General features: G+C 37.1%; 1 protein-coding gene across 1 annotated transcript; it reads right to left on the bottom strand.

The window, feature by feature from the left end:
* Window positions 1-5,749: 5,749 nt before the first annotated feature.
* CCDC53 (coiled-coil domain containing 53) lies at window positions 5,750-19,747 on the bottom strand (the record flags this gene model as incomplete). Its single annotated transcript, XM_010289866.1, has 6 exons — window positions 5,750-6,069; window positions 9,460-9,524; window positions 14,067-14,177; window positions 15,720-15,848; window positions 17,263-17,328; window positions 19,649-19,747. Coding segments are annotated over 6 exons (555 nt in total), but the record flags the coding sequence as incomplete, so codon positions are not given.
* Between the last annotated feature and the right edge of the window lie 852 nt (window positions 19,748-20,599).

Genomic DNA, 20,599 nt, shown 5'->3' with positions numbered 1-20,599 from the left:
GTGGAGAGGTCTAAAGGCTTCTGGCTGATGAGAGGGCCTGACCTTCGAGGGAAAGCATAAATGGGTACTTTATAACACCTCTTTCTGACATTGATCACTTGGGATCTAAGAAGGCTTCAGCCAGGGATGCAGCCTTTCTTCAGCTCAAATACTATTACATTATCTCTCTTCTACCTAGTTACTTACTCTCATCAAACCCATAGTGACCCTGATCTTCGAGATGTCTTCCTCTCTCCCCTACAAAAATGTTACCGAAACTAGCCAATAGGTTCTGAAAGTTGAAGAAAACTAAGGACAGACACATGTACAAAGCGACGGTGTGTTCATAGTAAATCAGGCTGAAACACTTTCCACAATTAAAATATTATACAGAAGCTATCATAGAGTTGTCCTATAAAATGGAAGTGCTCAAGAGAGACTCACATGGTTTTAAACTATGGTAACAGGTCAACTCAACATCATTTGAAGAGCAAGGGATGCCAGGAGGCTGGAAGAACAATAACAAAGCCTAACGTTTACATTTTCTCTCTTCATCCTCCTTCCTACTCTCTACTCTACTCTAAAAGTAGGTGAACTGGATCCAGAAGATCAAAGGATCATCTCCACATGCAAAAGTACTGCTTTTCAAAGAGCTATTGGGAAGCAGTATAGAGAAATCAACACCGAAAGATGTTCATTGTGAGCAGTCCATCTCTCACTGGGGAAGGATTCCCCATGCCCCTGAATAACGGTGTAAACTGTGCTACAAGAAATCACACAAGGATTACGGAATCTCTTGGGAGCATGGAGTCAGCTGAACACTAGAGATCCTTTGTCTGAAAGCAAAAAGGATAATCACAATTCATAGGAGAGTTATCATTTAAAAAGGGCCTTATAAGTTTTTTCCACTGTCCAATTCTTCACAGCAGGGTAATACAAGTGTACTCAAGTTCTCACTACTACAAGTGACATAAAGGGTAAGGTTTATTAAGCGGTTGATGGTAATTACCTATATAAAGAATTGCTCATATAAACGTAAAAAATTATTCCCATATCCCTTTCTTCTGACCCATCCTTTCCAGCGCTCCGATTCATGCTCTCTCCAGTAACAAACTGGTGCCAAGCCAAAGCCATCCACTTTATTACAACTTCTGACTCCACAGACCAGGACAGAAAGTGATAATGAAGCACAAAAAGGGATTTCTAGAGCAGAGAGAACAGCGTGTCCTCAGATGGAGTAGACAGCTTTGAAGTGCAAGCTCATGTACTAGAAGATACAAGAGCTTGATAAGCAAAAAGTGTATTACCTAAATCAGAGAACACTATTACTTACCATTTCATTCCTTCAGGCAGACGGTACCAGTTACAAAGTCTGATGCACCAAAAATCAACGGTCTGCAAAGTGAATGTTTGTCCACGTTTTTCATTTCCACCCATCTACCTGAAAAGGGGAAGTTTCTCACTGAATGAGAAAATAATCCGCTTGTTTAAGGTCAAGACACTGACTTAAACTTTAAAAAAAAAAAAACCACCAAACAAAAAACCAGGTGTTTTATGCTACGTCTGTCCTCACCAAATGACCTGCATTTTAATTTATAGCCATTTAAATTTTTTTCCTCAGAATGTGTATAAGTATGTGGAGACATATCCTATGTTTGTTTCTGTCCTCCCTCATTTTCTGTATGGCATGGGGTATGTTATTTTAATTTTCTGCTTAGTTTCCCTCATAATCAACTAGCCCATGGAACTCCCTTAAAGCAGTATTAGCAAAGTTAGACAGTCAGACACAAGGCAGGAATATCCAGAGCTTCCTGAATTAATGCAAACATTTTTGGAAGCACTAACAAACTTGTAATTTAGCACTAAACATCAATCTCTGCTCACAGCTGCAGTAAAATCTTGGTGGCAGGAAAAGGGACTGCCGGAGCACTGCTGTACTCCTCACATTTTCTGCTAAAGCGCTGATTTTTACCAGGGACAGAACTGCAAGGCTGAGCGAGCAAGGGCGGGGGGAGCCACAGGCCTGAGCTAATGTGGCGGTTCCTGTGAGGTGGTCTGAACGGAGACATTGTCACATGAAATATCAGGAGAATAATGCTTCGGGCACTAGCAGAGGCGTTTGACCTGCAGTCATCTCAGACAACAGGTTGCCAAACTTTCTGAAGAGTAAGAAAGTACACGTTCCGTTTTGCAGACAAATCCATTGTGATGCTGTAACCTTGTATCGGCTTTTCAGAGATAAAACTGGATTCACAGAAAGCTTAACTGCGATGAACTTCGGTTTCTTGCTACGTAACATCATGGAAAGCAAAATCAACCCGATCACACGCAACTCAAAGTGCTGATCTCAAGTGATATTCTCTTTTTCCAAGCACAGGCTATAGCTTCTTATGACTTTTTTCACAGAATGTCAAACTATACACTTACTCACTGGTGTAAATAACACACACTGGAAAGAAAAACAAGAGAGAGGAAAAGACCCAGCTTGGAAAAAGAACCATCAATTTTCTTTTCAAATGTAGCTGAACAGGAGAGTTGAGAGGGAACAGATTAATGAGTAAGAGTGCTAAAAGAGGACTTCAGTATAAAGTTATTATCATGTCCAGATGTTGGTTTTGCCTTTGACAGTTGTTTAAGGTTTCATTTACATATACAGATATGCATCTAGTCTTAAGGCACCTACATGCATTTAAAATGCCTGTAATAACTTTAAGCAACAGACATCTATAGATTCTGCACTCCAATTCACCTGCAAAATGAAGAAGATGGCGATGGGGTGAAAAGAAATAAAGTTTGTTTGAACACTGAGTACTTAATTTATTAAAAGTACATAATCAGTATTAACAGATGCATTCAACAGTTATTCCAGCAACAAGCTGGAGTAGTTTGCATGTCTACAAATTGTAATATTGCCCCAGACGATGATTTTAAATCTATGTAAAATTTGGGTATATTAGCTGTGTATGACTGACACCTCTTAATGTATACTGCATCTTTTAAAAGTTCATTGCTGTTGGAAGTTTTTTAAAAATAAAAGTCACTTAAAAAGGGACTTCTTCCCTTGGAAGTACTATGTATGTCTGATTACTATGCAGCCAAGTTGAAATACTCCCTCCATCTTCTATGCCAAAACAGATGGCAAATAACGAGCAAGTTGGAATATTCTCTGCTTATAGTATTTAGCTTGCGGTTAAGGACCTTCCAACTTTCTGGGTTAGCACCATCTCACTAGAAAACTGCTGTAGATCAAGGAGGACTAGCACAGCTGACATAATTCAGTCTCAAACCAACCTTCCCATACTTAGCTTCTTGTGTCAGCATGTGTCCTAAGCTGAAACATCTCAGATTGAACTTGGCTACGACCTAAGAGTACAGGGATGTGTTTAGCAGATGAGACTGGCAGGAATAGAGGAGCCTAATGCGGTCAGAGGTTCCGAAGGCAGTGGAAGCGTTATGGCTGCTGATGCACTGAAGGTAAAAAGGGAAGGTTTTATCTCTTTCTCCCTGGTTCCTCACAGTTCAAACACTTGGATTTTTACTGTGCAGCATGCCACCACTCAAGTGGGAGAGGAGACAAAGTGGCAAGATTTTTCTTAACGTTTCTGCAACCCTACCAAGATTGCACTATTCCAAAATAAACAGCTACCCTGAAAAAAAACCCCAAGTCTTAAGCAATTAAATTCAGCATGCCTACTAATGAAATTGTTATTCTGTGATGTGTTAATTATCCCTCATTTTAACAAGTGACAGTAGGCTAGAGGCTTTCTTTTTCATTCCACATAAAAACACATCTGTAGTGGTGTAAAAGATAATTATTTTAGGTTTTTCAGACTAAAATTACACAAAAAGCTTCTTCAAAATGATAAACAGTGGAAGTCATTACACACTCCTTAAATATGTTTTGGTAATCTTGTTTATTCTTTAAAAAAATAATTAACTACTATTTCTCAAGTCAACTCTTTAAATCATGCTACTTCTTTACACAGGTTAATATCAGTTCAAGAGTACTGAACATACAGTCCTCATTAATTTCAGTCTTCCTTAAGTTTTGTTAGAATAGCACCTATGGGATGTTCAAGCTCTCTTCTAGTCAGAGTGCTAACGTGGCTTAGGTTAAACTCCAGTCCCCTATTTTCAAAGCTCTCCCCTTCAGCTAGCAGAGTGATGCAACTTCAGCATAACTAGTTTTGGAGAAACATGAATTGCAGAGTCTTCAGAAGAATTTTCACTATCTTGTTTAAAACAACATATGGGAATAAAATAGAACCACAACTTCGGTTTACAAAATATAGCTTTAATTATGCAGATTGCTTCAATGAGTTTTCAAATATAGATTTCAAAAAGTCACCAGTGTTTTAATGTATGCTTTCTGAAATAACATTATAACGTTTACTTTTTAAATACTTGCTGCTAATATGTTAGTATTTGTCAAGTTTTACCAAGTGTTAACTATTAAACATTTTTGTTTAAGTGTTCGATAATAATTAACTCATTATTGAAATGCCATGTCTAGACATTCACTAGTGCATATATGCTTTTGTAGGGATTCAGGCATTACTCTGATTTACAGGTTATGAAGAGCTTAAGTAAGTCTGCTGGACTCCAGTGGGAGCCATGCTCAAGTTACAGAAAAAAAAGCAGCTAACCTACTGAAGTAGCATAAATAACTGAGAGAGAAGAGAATGACTTGGTCATAAAAACTAACAAATTTATATACTTGGAGCTTCAGTTTTAGTCTTTTCTTGGTCTCGGGAAGAAGGTGAAATACCAGAAAGTAAATGGCTGCCTGGCCCACAGCATCCTGGTATAATCACAATAATGCGGGGAACTCAAACAGATTGTGAAGAATTTCATGTGGAACAACTTATATTAAAGAAGATTCTTTAATGAAATGTCACTTTTGACTCATGCAGTAGATTAAATATTTTCGAGGGAAGTCTTCAGGGCCAGTCAGTTTCCAAGTGGATTTCTTTGTATGGTTTCCCCAATGCATACCTCGAGAGGTAGCAAGGTAGTTTTGTCATTATACCAACTGAATTTTGGCTTCTTTGCTGAAATTGCAAAGGCCCCAACTTGGAGGTGGTTTCTTATCCTATGCAAACTGCTCAGCCACAGCTCCTTTCAAATACGCCCAACAGCAGTCAGAAAGTGGTTTCTACTGACCCACATGACAGTGAAAAAGTCGTGAGAATCTGGTATTCCCTAAATAATCTCCCAGTCGCTTGATTCTTTCACAGCGTCAATTTCAAACCAATCTTGCCATATTTGTAGCTTCCTACACCACTGTAACCTGAATTTGATAAATCAACTCTTCTACAGAGCAGGAATTTCTTTAACAGCTTTATATAGACTCTAACATGAAATCGAACAGAAGTATATACTTTGAAAACAGATTCAGATTGGTTTTTAATATATTTTTCATTTGTATTTTAGTTTCCATCAAAACAGAGTGTCACTCATTTGCAATGACCACAAGATAGCTTTACTTTCTTTTTTTTTACAAGAATTTACTATGTAATTCTTGTTGCATCACTTCAGAATATATTATATTAGAAAAAAATACAGTTAATCAGATTACAATTAAACAATTTCATTTCGAAAAGTTGCTTTACCCATATGTTACCGGGCTGAAAGAAGGCAACTTAGGTTAAAAGTGTTACATAGAAAATCTAATAATGACCAGAATGCACTCTTAGCTAACTGGAGGTTTAGAGGTGTGGAATTTTGAGTTTTACAAAGCAATTTCAGAAGAATGAGAAAGGAAGCTGAAATGATGCAGCACAAAAATTGCAAAAATCTCACGACTAATTTTCATAGTGGAAAGGTACAGGTTGAAACATGCTGCCTGTTCAAACTTTCTGGGAGAGAACATGCAGGATCTTACTTCTTAAAAATGCTGTCAGACGAACCACATCACCCATGTGACTCACGCAAAACCATTTTCTGCTAAAGCTCCAAACACATTACCACTTAACAGAGGCTTCCAAAGGCTGAAATCAGTCTCTTTAGTCACTAAATGAAGATTCACTATCAGAACTGTCTTCTGCATTCCCATCATCTCCCCAGGCAGGCACAGGAGCATCTGGGGTCCTGCAGGCAACAAGAATGTTTTATGTTGTAAATCCTAGAAGGTGGCTGTGAACTCAAGCAACTTAGCATGTAATGCTCATGCCCTTTCACTATAGTTGCATGCACTTTATATCCACAACATTTAACACATTGTTTACGGTTTACAAACTCATGGCTTATGGTATTGCTTCACTTACAACTGAAAGACAAACCCTAAAAATTGTAACTCACTGGACATCAAAACTCTGTGGACATCAGTTTGAATGCACACCTTTAAGGTTATCGGAAATAACGACAAATTACTAAGAAGTGGCAAACACTTGTAGAAAGAGTTGAAAGCAGGCAATACTGATTAATTCATTCTTTTCAACCTTCAGAGGCTCTAGGGCTGAAAGGAACATGCTGTACACCATTAAGCAGTGTAAATAGTACATGAAAAAAATAAGACAGGAAATGAACAATATTGTATCCAACTAAAACTGCAGGGATAATTTAGAGAAGCAAAAAAGAATTACTCAGAGTGGAATTTGGCTAGAACACTGGGTTAAATTTGACATGCAAGAGCAGCCATGGGATTTTTATTGACTATAAATGATCAGATCTCTTGTATTTAGTTTTGAAGAGAATATTTAAGATGGATCTTAACATTGTGTCAAAACATCTGCTCAGGGAATCTACTGGGAACAAAGGGGAGAGAAGCAAGCCATCTAAAGACTACTGACTGAAGATGCTGGTTCTCCCTGGAGTCTCCCTTCTAAGTATGTAATGAGTTTGACCATACAAGCATGACTGAGCCTGGTAAATTCTGAAACCAAGGTAGGAAATACACATGCAATTATACTTGGGGCAGGGGAAGAATGATCTTCACAGAAACTAGCTTCCTGTATGATATTTAACTGTTCTCTTTGGTAAAATATTACACTTTAAGCTGAGAATCGTATTATTCGTCCTGTTGCTATTTATCTTGGGGCTACCCCTGTGTGCCATGCCACAGAATTTCTTTTCCAACTTCACTTCTATTTATTGTAACTTCTCAGCTGGAAATCCCTAAGGTATCTTTAAAGTGTTTCTAAACATTTTGGGTGCAAAAACGAGAAGAATGCAAAAAAAAGAACTGCAAGAAAGCCGTCTACCTCCCCACTGCACACCTCCAAAATAAATTAAGAAAGCGTTTGCTTTCTCATGCAAATACCACTTCACAATATTATTCCTTGTTGCTGTGGTAATGACAAAACAGAAGAGCTGTGCAAAGACATGTGATCTGGAGAGACCAGTGCAAAAACTCTCCTCTAGTAAGGAGAGGAAGATGGCAATGAATTCCTCTAGTTCGTGAGGGCAGGACAAACTCTCCTGGAATTCTGGACAGGCAAGAGAGGAAGGATAACAAAACTTTTTAACAAAAGTTTAAAATAGATAAATTGGGAGCGTGATAGAATAGACAGTTTTCAAACTCTGTAAAAAGTTGAGAAAGGAGCAATAACAGAAGTAGAACAGCCGAAGGGAGTGTAAACAACTCTGTATTATTACAACTAGCATCCCTGCAGCCACAGAAAAACCACACTGTCACTGGCAAGTAGCTGTGAGAGTCTGCAGTAAGCGACTGAGCATACAGCAATATGTACATTTTCCTAATTTTCACTGCGACTGAGTGAGCAGGCCTCAGGAACCTGAAGACCCGAGAAATGCGGTATGAATGGCAAGATACATATTAAAAAAAGTTTACAATATTGAGACAAGAAAGCAAGAAGATTAAAAGAAAGGTCACCCCTGACATTTAATTTTGTAGTATTTTATTTTAAAATATTACAAAATTATTTAAAGTAATACCAATTCTTGAAAGAAGCATTATGCACCTTCCCAAATAATTTGCTTTCTTTAACCAGGTAGATTTGCTATACAGTTTTCAAATCACTAACATTTTAAAGAAAATCTGCCTAAGCATTAGTGCCGCACAGAATCTTTGAAGATGAACTTTGAGACCAAACCTCAAACATATTCCATGAGCCCCAATCCACAGTAATAACGTTTCTGTCTTTCCTCAAAACAGACAATCCAAAAGCAGGTACTTTTTAAAAAAAATTTTTGAAATTTTAACCTATTATCTTATTTTTATCTACTGTAAAAATCCATCCAAACTCAAAGCAGCATTTACAGAAAGGTATGGACCTGAAACGCAGATTAAGTAGTACAACATCTTTAACACACATAGAGTAAAACCATGTTTGATAACCCTGTCTCAGACTTGCACAGGTTCTTACTTCTGTTCTTTTTCTTACTTCCTATTTGATCAGTAAAAATGTCAAATGAGGAGTAACTACTTTAGGCTTAGTTAGACACCAGGAAGTAGCTGGGAGATACAGTGACTCAACATATGATGATATCTCAAATTTCTGTTTCCCTGTATTTTTATTTATTTTATTAAACAAGTTGCTAGTTTTGGAATAAGCCTTTCCAAAATGTAAAAAGACTTCACTGAAAAGAAGCAGGAGGCTTTCTGATACATTGGGAGTTTCTGAAGAGGATGCAAAAGTGTTTCAAACAGTTTAGTGGCTATAATGTAATAATGAAAATCTGTATTTTCATCAGTTTAACGAATTCCGTGAAATGGTACAGCAGAATTGAATTACACGTCAAATGTAAAATAAGCTTAAAATTAATGCTTAAAGCCATAGAAGTAGCTTTTAAAATGAGTATCTAGTCTTAGTAGTCTTCACATCAGGTTAGCTCAATCAACAGTCAGAACTGCTGACTTCATTTTACACTGTCAACGTTACTCCATCTACTGAGGGAATCTGGAAACAACTGCATTGTCTCTCATGCATCCAGTAAAATAAAATAGAGTTTGTTCTTATTACTCTGCAGTGATGACATTTTGTTATTGAAGTATTGGAAGAAAATATCTGGGAAAAACTGCATGTTCTAAACAGTCCAGTAAAAATGGCTGCCAATGTATTATTTGATTCCTCATTGCTAAATGCACTTTGTCAAATGTTACCTCATCACCGCTATATCCTTCTCCTTGAACTGCACCACCTCTGCTTGGCTTGGAAGAAGCCCTTCAATTTCCTCTCAAATCTGAACAGTAAATTCCTGCAACTTTCTGTTTGGGAGGGTGCAGTAAATACTCATTGATATCCCAGTTTCTGTATTTCCTGGGCCTTGCCTTGGACTAGACAATACTGAAAAGACAGCTCATACTTGCGATTGCATCCCTCCTCCTTTGGTACTGATGGTCCACTTCAGATCTATAAAATGCTAAAAACGCCTTTCATGGAATGCTTCAAAACCTGTTTTAATGCTGATAATTTAGATTCACAATACCATAAAAAAGCTTTTCTAAGCACACTTTTTTCCAAGTTTTTTAAACACATGGTTGCATTCCAGCCCTACTGAAAGTTACAAAATACTTACTCAAGAAGATCTGGATTTAGCCCTTCGGAAATCATTTTGTTTCGTATTGCCATTACAGGAACACCCTGTGTAGGAGGAAGAATAATATGAAACTACTGGACACAAACAGGTGAATTAAATTCCACAGGTTCTTTTAGGGTACACTTTCGTACAAATTTATGCATGTCGCTTGTTGAACAAGAGCACGGAATGATAATCTCAGTTGCCGTCAGTATGAACCAAGAAAGAAGAAATGACTGAGATCAAATGCCCTCTTACTCCCTCTTATATTTATGGCAAAACTTCTAGAGGAAGTTGCAGTGAGAGAATCAGGAATTGACAGATATATTTACAATTCATGCAGACAAAACTAAGAAGCTGAAGTTATGTGTATGGATAAGAATGTGAAGAAAGCATAAAGCAGCACAAAGACAGCAGCAAATAGCTGTGCTAGAAAGATGAAGAAGACGCAGACATGCTGAAGTTGTAGCCAAAGAGGTAGGAAAACCAGGAAAGTGCATCTGCTACAGCTCTGGAGAGATACCTTAAGGGAGTGCTAAAAATTGGAGTAGTCTTTAAAAAGCATGCAGAAAAAGGCAAGCAGGACATGACAACAGAAGCACAATTTAGAAGTGATTCCTCTGAATACAAGTGCTTGTACAGTCAGGCTTGAATCTTCTATGACTTGTGGGCAAATTTTAGCCAACAATATACGTGTTAAAAAAAATTCCTTCCTTTCACTGCAAGTCCTTCCACAGCTTCTGCACTTTATTTTATTCAGCAACACCTAAACATCCCCTCATCTTGGATCGCATATCCAAGAACACTTTGACCCACGTCGTCTTACAAGACACATTCCAAAAAACTGCTCCTATGTTTCCACTAGAGTTGGTCAAAGACAACTTGTTGCTTTGCCATCCCCTGTTGCAAATCATCAGAAACACCACCTGGGCCACTGCATGCCAAGAGGGAAGAAAAAAAAAAAAAAGCGGATACAATTTCTGATTTCCAAGGGACAAAGCTACTGGTGGTCTAGGAAAGTCAGGGGAAGCTTCACAACAAATATTGAAGGATTCTTTTGGCACAGGACAAATATCTTTTGTCCAAAGTAAGTAAAATATTGATAAAATAAAAGGCAGCCGTGACTAATGTTCCAGAGAAGCATGTGGTACTAGTGACAGTTGTGGTAGCTAACCTGGCAAAGTGAGAGCTTAAGCTAGCTGTCTTACTGTGTTTTCCTTTTCCAGTTTCACAATAAGAATCACAATCAAGACTTTTGCTTGAAGATTCTGGAATAGCACAGACAGGTACACAGTTTTAACAATCTATTAGGCATATTGGCAAAAATGGGACTCAAGTTATGAGGTTGTCCTGGTTTCATCTGGGATGAAGTTGGTTTTTCTTCCTGATGGCTGGTATAGTGCTGTGTTTTGAATTTGGTATGAGAATAATGTTGATAACACACTGATGGTTTTCGTTGCTGCTAAGTAGCTGTAGTGCTTATACTAAGTCAAGGACTTTTCAGCTCCCCACGCTCTGCCAGCAGAGGGGGCGGGGGGCACAAGAAGCTGGGAGGGGGCACAGCCGGCACAGCTGACCCAGGATGGCCGAAGACACGCTCCCTACCATGTAATGGCATGCCCAGGGTTTAAACTGGAGCTGGCCAGGTGGTGGGAATCGCTGCTCGAGGATGGGCTATCGATGACCAGCTGGTGAGCAATTGTTGCATTGTGCATTGCTTGTTTTTGTAGATTGCTTTATCAGTAATATTAGTAGTATTATTGTTGTTATAATTGTTGTTTCCTCTTCTTTTGCTGTCCTATTAAACTGTTTTTATCTCAATTCATGAGTTTTTTTCTGATTCTCTGCCCCACCCCACCTGGGAGGAGGGGAGCGAGTGAGCGCCTGTGTGGTGCTTAGCTGCTGGCTGGAGCTAAACCACGACACAGGTATTAGCTTGTAATAAAGAATTTCTCAGTAATTCAAAATTAATGTACATTACAAAGGGGAAAGCATTTGAGTATTTAATGACAGTTTAAAATATTCACTTATTCTAGTGAATTCTATAGATTTGGACACCAGGTATTGTGTGTTTATACACCATCTTGTACCATCTAAGTTTTTTTCCCTCGCTTGACTGCTCTTAAGGTTCCTTTCCCCAACTCAGAAGTCACTAATGAAGTGTTTATGCATCAATTCAAACCATGTGAAAACCAGATTGAGTCAGATTGGTCAAAGCAGAATTTGTACTTACTCTCACTGAAAGGGAGCTTGGTATATGAACTTCTAAGAATGGATTGGAAACTGTCATGTTTTTATGCTCACACTTGGAGAAGCACTTTATTCCAAAATTTTACGCATCAAAATATGTAAGAAAAAAACCTCCCCGTACCTTCATACATCATAGATTTACAAAAGTAATCTCAGGTTTAATCAAAATACCCTTTAATAATGCACTTTTTTCCTGAAGGAAAACAAGTAAGATTGTACCTGTATCTATGTAATGCAGTCACTGTATTATAAAATTACTTTATCTTTCACACTTTCATAAATTTTAATCTGGAAAATCAGAGCCTAATACTGCTGCGACCCTAAATCTTACTAAAATAAAACAGACAACTATTTTAAATCTAAACAGTAAGTACACTGAGCAAACAGATCCACTGAAATATCACAGGTGTACATTTCTAGCATAGGAGACAATACTACGTTTCCATCACAGTTGTCTCTGCCCAGTTAAGATTTGCAATAATCCAAATCACTACATATTCAACACAGTGTACCCCAGCCCTATTCCCAAGCGTGCAGGTCCTGGAGAAGCCACAGTGCAAGTAGGAATCCTGTTGCAAAATAGGTTTTGGTTCACCATAGTGCATAGACAAGCCACATATCACCAGTGCTGGCAATTCCTGAATATCAGTGAACTCTCTGTGTTTGGTTTTTATTTCAGTCTTTTAAAGCAAGGATCAATCTATACCAGGCCAGTCAGTAGCTTGGCGTCTATGCAGTCATGTTTGGTGTCTAGAATCAAGTAAGAGTACTTGTACTTTAAACATGAAGTTTATTTGATATTATAGACTGCTCTTCTCACACTGTCAATAGAAGAGTTCTGAACATTTACTGTAGCAAATATGACACTGCTTTTGTAATGTGTTTAATACTATTGTTGTATATTTTAAGAATATTAATTTAGTATGCTCAACTGCACTCCATCGAAATGAGTTTGTTACTATTACATAGAACAGCTATCTTTAGTGAAAGAGAAGTATCTCTTCATGGTACTAATTCTTAAACACTACAAATATTGTGAGGAATAAACAAACGATCAGTGCAAACAAATCTTCAGCTAGAAAATTAATTTAGGCAAATAAATGACACTAACAAATATTTGACTGAACGAGAAGACAAGTTTGGCAAATACAAAAACACACATTAATTTGTAGTATGTTAGTTTGACTTTCCTACCACACTATTTACAACTGGCAGAGGACTCACCAGGAACTGCCAGTACAAAGGATAAATGTGGAAAGTGAGATCTCACTCCTTTAGCAGTCACCAAAAAAAAAGTCAAAGTAATTAGACCATCCAGCACTTTCACATCCACTTTGAAGTCTGGCATTAAATCAATACTCTAACATAGTGTTCTACTTTCTGCTACTACCCCACTGCTAGGTTTTCCAAATGGTTTGTAATAAGCTACTCATGAAGTTCCAATTTGTGATTCAAATGAAAAATAAGGTCTGGAACATCATCCAAAGTACCAAGGACACCAATTGTAATAATTGCTCTGAAAAGGGAGTGAAACCATGAAATTAGTTTTAACATAAGCACCATTTTACTAGCACTACGACATAGTCATATTTTCCAGAATTACAATATATATTTCAGAGGAAAATTTCCACTGACAGCTTGAAAATAAAGACAGATTTTTTTTCGTTTCCAATCTCATTTTTAATTTTAAGACCATGGAAAAAAGCTCTTAAAAAACATCACCAAGAGTCTCCCATTCACCTTTTCACTTCTTCATTAGTTTTCACTCATGAAAATATTGAGAATACATTCATTTATTTCCCGTTATCTGTATAACAGCACACAGATAAAGAGGTAAACAAAACCTGCATCATGAATAACAGGAAACTGAAGTAGAACCAAGTAGTGAAACAATTCTTGTATCTCTATTTCGAACCCTACAGAAATATCAAATACTCCTGCTCTGGACTATACTAGCAGAGATGCATTTTGTACCCCATAGCAAAACCAAACTGTATTCATGTCTGTGTGTAGGGAATGACACCGATTCTGCCAGAATAATTACAGTTTTCAGTGGTATCTTCTGTGACTCCAGCTAATATCATTCCACATTTACACATCCACATCTTCACACCTTCAGTTCACAAGTGTATTGGCAGAATTTCGCAGAAAGATCTTGCCTGAAGCTGTCTGAGGGAATATATTACATCAACTCATTTATTAGAGAAGATGTGCTAGAAATATTGTGATGTTATCCTAGCTTAAAGATTACTGATGTAATATATGTCTTCAGACATTTATTGTTCACTTACAGCTGTGTATGACGTTCCACCTAAAAACAATGGAGTACCCAAAGAACGCTAAGAGAAATGACTTACCACTTGTACCATTTTGAGATATCTGGCATATCTTGGATCCTTGGAAACAGTTCTGACATTTTCTGTTACTACCTCTGTTTTCTGTACCCCTTCTTCATGTATATTGTTCTGCTGTATACAAAGAAGATAACAGCTTAATGGTTAGGTAGGCAGACCAGAACCATGGACAGATTTCAATCCACAATATTTGTAATTTAAGTGTAATGTGCAACTCTTCCTACATCAAGATTATTCTGATCTATGCTCATAGTATTAGAGATTTCCAAGATGTATGAATACACAAAAAACAGCTCTTCCATTGTTGACTGTTACACGCGTGACTTTCTACTTTTAGTCACAAGTTAACTGCACAATATGTGAAAACAAAAAATTAGCCTATAGTAGCCCTGTTAACGTTGTTGTATTTAATGAATAAAACAGAACTAAATTTAAATGCTCACTTTATAAAAAAAATTTTTTTTTAAGGACTAGATCTACATATTTCCCCTAGGGGTCCAACAACTTTTTCCTCAAAATATTTCTTTGATTGCCTGACAAATGTTTTACAGAGATCATATAGCTTTTAAACTTTACTGTTTACTATAAAGCATTAACCTAAAGGATAACATAATGAAATCAAAAGAATCCTTGATAGCAATTAATTTTTTAAAAATGAAAAATTACAAGAAGTTACAGTACTATTTAAAGGACAACAGAAAACTGTGTATTTGCTATTAAACTAACCATTTGAAAGTAGCATTGGACACCTCTTTTCAGAAATATCTTTCCTTACTGTAGTATGGGAGAGGAGGTACATTTTACAGAAAACAATGTAACCGGGAGTCATTCTTTAACATGACTGAAACATGCAATGCTATCTGTCCATTCTGTCTCCCATATTCCAGGCTGCATTAGAGTTACAATCTTTAAGAGGAAGGGAAAGGCAGCAGAGTACTCCAGCTATTGCTGCTCCACAGGAACTTCCACCAAATAAGAGAATGAGCAGAGACTGGAATTGGAGATTCCAAGAAAAGAAACTGTAATAGGACACTGGGGAAAGAACTCCATCTACGAATGAGCCAGAAAGCCTCGCTTAGTGAAGTGATGATCACAGGATTTAAGTCTAGGTTAAAAAAACAAGTAAACACACACATACACAAAAAACCCCAACAAAAAATTAATTGCAGGGACAGGATCTTAATGTTGATCACTGTTATTTTCTGTACATAGATGATAATATATAGAAAACATTCACTGTAATAACCTCTTTAAAATAAAGAATGATAGAAACTCCAATTTGAGCTGAAAGCTCACATTCTAAAGGAAGGAGAAAAGTGTTTGAATTACATGATTCGAACTGTTATTTTTGTTCATGACCTTCCCAGTCCCCTCATGGAATTCACATTCATATTTTAGTGTGAACAGAAAGGAGGCATTTACCATTAGATTGGAGTTAGTTCTTATTATTTAAGCCACATATTCAAGAAAGGGTGTACTTCTTTTTTTTAAGTCACTAGTTAAAACAGTTTAGTTAGTGAAAAACATGTTTTAGATCTTTACAGCTGATTACTCTCTTCCAATAGACTTGCTTTTTCCATATATTTCAAATGAGACTAGAAAGTTGACACAGAGGGGTACATTCCTTCAATGTAATAGTTATTATTCATTACTTACTCCAGACTGAAGTGATACAGCTGTCTGTTGATCTGTAGTAGCTTGTGCCACAGGACCATTTGTAACGCTATTCATATTTGCACTGGACACTTCAAATTTGACATCTTCTAAGCCAGGAATAGAGGATAACTGAATGTACAAAACATCATAAAATAAGCAATGAGCGTATCATAACTCTACATATACAATAAAATCTGCAGGGTGGTGACTATCACATGTTCTCCAGACAGGTTTCACATTAGTAAAATCGTAACTTTTTATCACTAGTTGTGGTATTTTGATTGGCAAACAAAAAAGATTTTTCTACTCCCGTGACTGCTACAACAAAACCCCCAAAAGATTCCACTGGAGCTTTCACAGTTAACACAGGACTGCAGTACAGGAAAGGTTTCAACACCTTCCCAGCATTTTTCTACTGCACTTATCAGCTACACAAGAGCCGTGCCATCTTCCCTGCTACCTCCTCTACAGTGAAAGAAATCATGACAAGCAGCGCTCTGTTACCTAACAGATTGGGGATTAGTTACAGATTTTGCAATTTTCTACATCTTTCACTCTTTTTTAAGGAAATGCTAAGAGTGGATATTAAATGTGCTGTATATTTGAAGGAAATTCTATTTAACATGATTATGAAGAATTCTGCAAAAATTATCAATACAATCAGTATTCCTAAATATTTTGAAATAAATAAGTTAGTAAGCACTGTTTGTACTACTACAGTATTTTTTCCACAAAGATCTTAATGAACAGTTTCAAAATGCCTTATCCCTGCTCCCAGAAAAAACAACTGAAATTGCCCTCATCATTATTGAAAGGAGGATTGGTTAAAACTGTATGGTAGGTGTTTTTTTGGTTTGGGAGTTTGGTTTTTGTGTTTTTTTCTTTTAGCAAATTAAATGATAATACACAACTATCGATTATATCTTTTGTCATTTTAGCTAGAGAAGATACATCAGACACATTTGTGTTAGTTTAGATCCAATTCAGGGCACATTTCAGTATCAAAAGGTTTATAAGGCATCTATCTAGTTAGTTACACCTGACTTATACTTGTCAAGTTGAAAACCTTACAGCCTTGTAACTTTTACAAAGATGATTTTGCTTTACAAAGGGGGCACAAATTTCTTACTAGTGTTTGCATGGCAAGTGCAATTTCGTACTGCAAGCCTGCAACACAAGTTGCATATTTCAGTATCAGAAAAATCCCCTCCATTTGGGGAGCTGGACTTGATGATCCTTATGGGTCCCTTCCAACTTGAGATATTCTATGATTCTACGATTTTTCTGCAATAAAATCAACACAAGTAAACTGCCATGTAGTTCAGTTGCCCTTTCAAGATCCATGTAAACTACATGTTAAAATGTTACACAATGTAAGAGGCAAGGCAAACAAAGTGAGACTCTGTCATGTGAGCATTTCATGTAAGCTCCTTCAAACCATTATGAAAACTTATTTGCTCAACTCAGTCTCTGAAAAGGAAGCTAGTTCATGTAATCTAGGAGGCTGTCACTGTTAGAAGACAAAGTCTGTACACGTACAAACCTTTGCATCCAAAATATTGAGTGTTGTTTCAATTTGTTGGATACGAAGAGAAAGCGCCGACAATTTCTAGAACAGAAAGCAATTAGGATGTGAAAACACTCCCCTAAGCCATTTCTACATATAAAACAGTTCACATCTAGCCAAACAAAATCACTTTTGTCTTCTACCTGCTGAAGGCAGACTGGAGTGTAAATGAGATGATAGTATTATGAAATAAATGAAACAATGACATCCCTTTTTTGTACAGTAGCTATAGTGGTTCAAATTTTAAATAATTTTACTGGGCAGTTAGTTTTCCCAAATAATGACTGACAGAAATGAAAACAGACTATACACAAAAAGACTATGTACAGACTATGCCAAAGTAAACAGGGTATTACTTTGGGCAACTGGAGAATAATGGTAGACATATTGTACCCTTGCAGTTACCAACACATCTTTCTTCAAAGCTTTTTCCAAATGTGGAAGATGAAAAGATGTGATATGTGTGTATGTAACAGAGCAAACACAAAGTAGAAAAATCTGATAAAGAATACAGCAGGTGACTGAAAGTCCTATATAGTCAAAATGCACAGTGAACCAGAACTAACCAGAAGCTTCATATGCTCCAGGTGCACCTCAATCAAATTTTGACACTTTTTTTTTTAAAAATACAACTTAAGTTTTTCTAAGTTACTCTACAAGAACTGTAACTCTTTTAACTAATCACTACCATACTCCACCAGACCTGTCCAAGTGAAGTTGGCTAGCACGCTGGCTGGCAGATATGTACCACTCTGACAGCTTTCTGGCACACTGGCAAGATTCTGCCTGGCTCTGAAGCAGAACTTTAACACCCTAAGAAAATGGCAGTTCTGCCAATGTGCTAGAAAAAGTAAAAAGAGACTGACAGGAGTTAGTCTTTTTGGATAGTGCACTGACTTGTTTACAGATGGTTCTTTGTTCATGAAGAGGAGTTAGTTCCTATTGAAAGGAACTATGTGCCCTACATGTAGCTGGAGAAAGGGGAGTAAAGATGTACAAAAGTGAGTTATGTAACTTTACAGGTCAGTTTGACTAGACAAGAGCCAAGAAATTTAGAGTTAAGGATGGTGTCAGCCCTAATTTTGAATTTCTTGGCTTCTGTTGATTTACACTGAGACCTTTCACATTAAAACCACTTCTGTACTTCATAAATACAAAACACTTTTCAAGGAGATTATAAAGCAACTATGTAGTCTCTTTAGTAACAAGATGTTTAGGTTAACTGACAACTGTTTGTAGACTTCATAGCATTGCTGTGTGTTCAAGATGGCCTTAAATATATGTGTTCTGATTTCCATGGTGCCTATGTAGAAAGTAATATTGAGATCATGTGACAACTGAGTTTTGGACAACTGACAACAGCATCGCCAGGCAGTTACACTGTCCTGCGTAATCAAGTTACAGTAAGTTTACAAATCTAGAAAAAAACAACGGTTTTTTTCCTCTGAAGCTCCATATGCTGATGTGGTAGACAAATTTTATACTTGTCATGGGTCTGGCTCTAAACCTTACTAACAAATAACAGAATTTCTCAGATTACATGGCTTAGTCTAATTGGATTTGACTGCTGCCCTAGCCCTGCTGGCTGGGGCTGTATAGTAGTCTTTGTTGAATAAACTAGTGAACAGTTACAAAAAAACCACTAATGACAGAAAGGTTAAGCTCAAAGCCACATTAGAAAACAACCTTTCTACAAGGGAGGAAGCAGTCTTGTCCTGTTCAGCAGACAATTCCATTCCTGTCAGCCTGCTGTATTTCTATTGACATTAAAGTCACCACAAAAACTTATTAACACAAAATATTTTTTTCTCTTTTTTATGAGACACTAAAACTAATTGATTCGTGTTTGATGCTAATCACTTGCCAAAACTGTCTCTTTTTCCCCTGAAAATTATTTACATTCAGAGCTTAGTGTATCACTCTTTTAAGTTAAAGGTAATGAAATTTGAAAACAAGTTTTGATGCAATATCCTAGGACACAGATGAGAGGGATACTGACTGTCAAAATGGATTCAGCACTGTAGCACTGTAGCAATATGGCATCCTTCTTCCAAAACAAGATGATATCCACAGATGGAGCTGGTCAGAACACATTCCATGTATCAAAAAGTTCAAAGACTGCCAAATGCAGAAGTTTAAGGAAACAGGATTAATCAGGTATAATCAGCAATTCATGTGGATATCTTGGGGGTAAAAACCTGTCTTAAGCACTTTCTCAAGAGAAACCTTGAGCAGAAAGCAGACTAAATTTTTTGGTTTAAGCTACCAGTATTATTGCATAAAAAATATTTAAGTGAATGGTTCTCATTTCTAGGATTTTTTTAATTGTGTAAGTTGACAGCTGGGAAAATAGTAAACATACCTCTTCACAAACAGTAGAAAAGCGGTTGAGAAACTGCACTGTGTGAACCACAAACTGGTTTAGAAATGCTACAGTTCTTTTCTGCTGAATAGCAGGAACCTGCATTAAGTAATATAAGAAAATTAGATTATACATACATGTCAACTCTCAGACTAAAAAGTAGAATGTTATGTTTGTCAAAAAAAGTCTGGTGCTCATAATGTAACAGACAGTTGGCATTTTTATTTAAACCACTATACAAGACTGGAATCAGGAACATTTCACACAAATATGTATGTATAAAATCATAGTGCCTCATGGTTAATTACCTTGGACAATTGTTTAAGTCTTAAACTTGACACAGGAAATTACTCTATGGAATTATAATTGGTTAAAGTGAAGGATTTACAGGGAAAATATTTGCAGCCAAGCTTCAGCTGCACTGAACAACAGTCTGTGAATCTAGTGACTTTCTGGTCTTCACCTCTTCTTTGGTCTTCCGTTTGTCAGCGTAGCCATTCACTACACTTTGCCAACCTTAAGATGTCCTGATTATTTGTGAGACTTTTGGTGCTGCGACCTCAAGTTTTCAGTCCGTGCACCTGTACGGTAGGGTTTGCTAAAGTCCTGTAGTTCCAAAACTGTAAAACAGTGATGACGACCTTATCAGGAATTTACGGGGTAGCACTGAGAATGGAAGGATCACTGAGGCAACTGGAACTGCCCTACCTTTATGCTCTGTATTTGAGAAACAAAGCTAAAAAAATGGTTTTGTATCATTAAAAGACATAAATAAGCAGTTTTGCAGGGGATTTGCCTCACAATTCTACGACTGAAATGGCTTAACCTTTAAATATAATCACAGAACTTCCAGAAAAACGCCTTTGGAGAACATTAATACCGCACTCCTGGAGACATAGTTTAAGAGAAGACGAAGCGCCTTGTCCGCCTGCGACCTCGCTGCGGGAACTC

Source organism: Phaethon lepturus, unplaced genomic scaffold (assembly GCF_000687285.1).
Source record: "Phaethon lepturus isolate BGI_N335 unplaced genomic scaffold, ASM68728v1 scaffold4866, whole genome shotgun sequence".
Taxonomy (NCBI): Eukaryota; Metazoa; Chordata; class Aves; order Phaethontiformes; family Phaethontidae; genus Phaethon; species Phaethon lepturus.
Note: the sequence above shows the minus strand (reverse complement) of the source record. Positions and strands in the feature narration are given on the sequence as shown.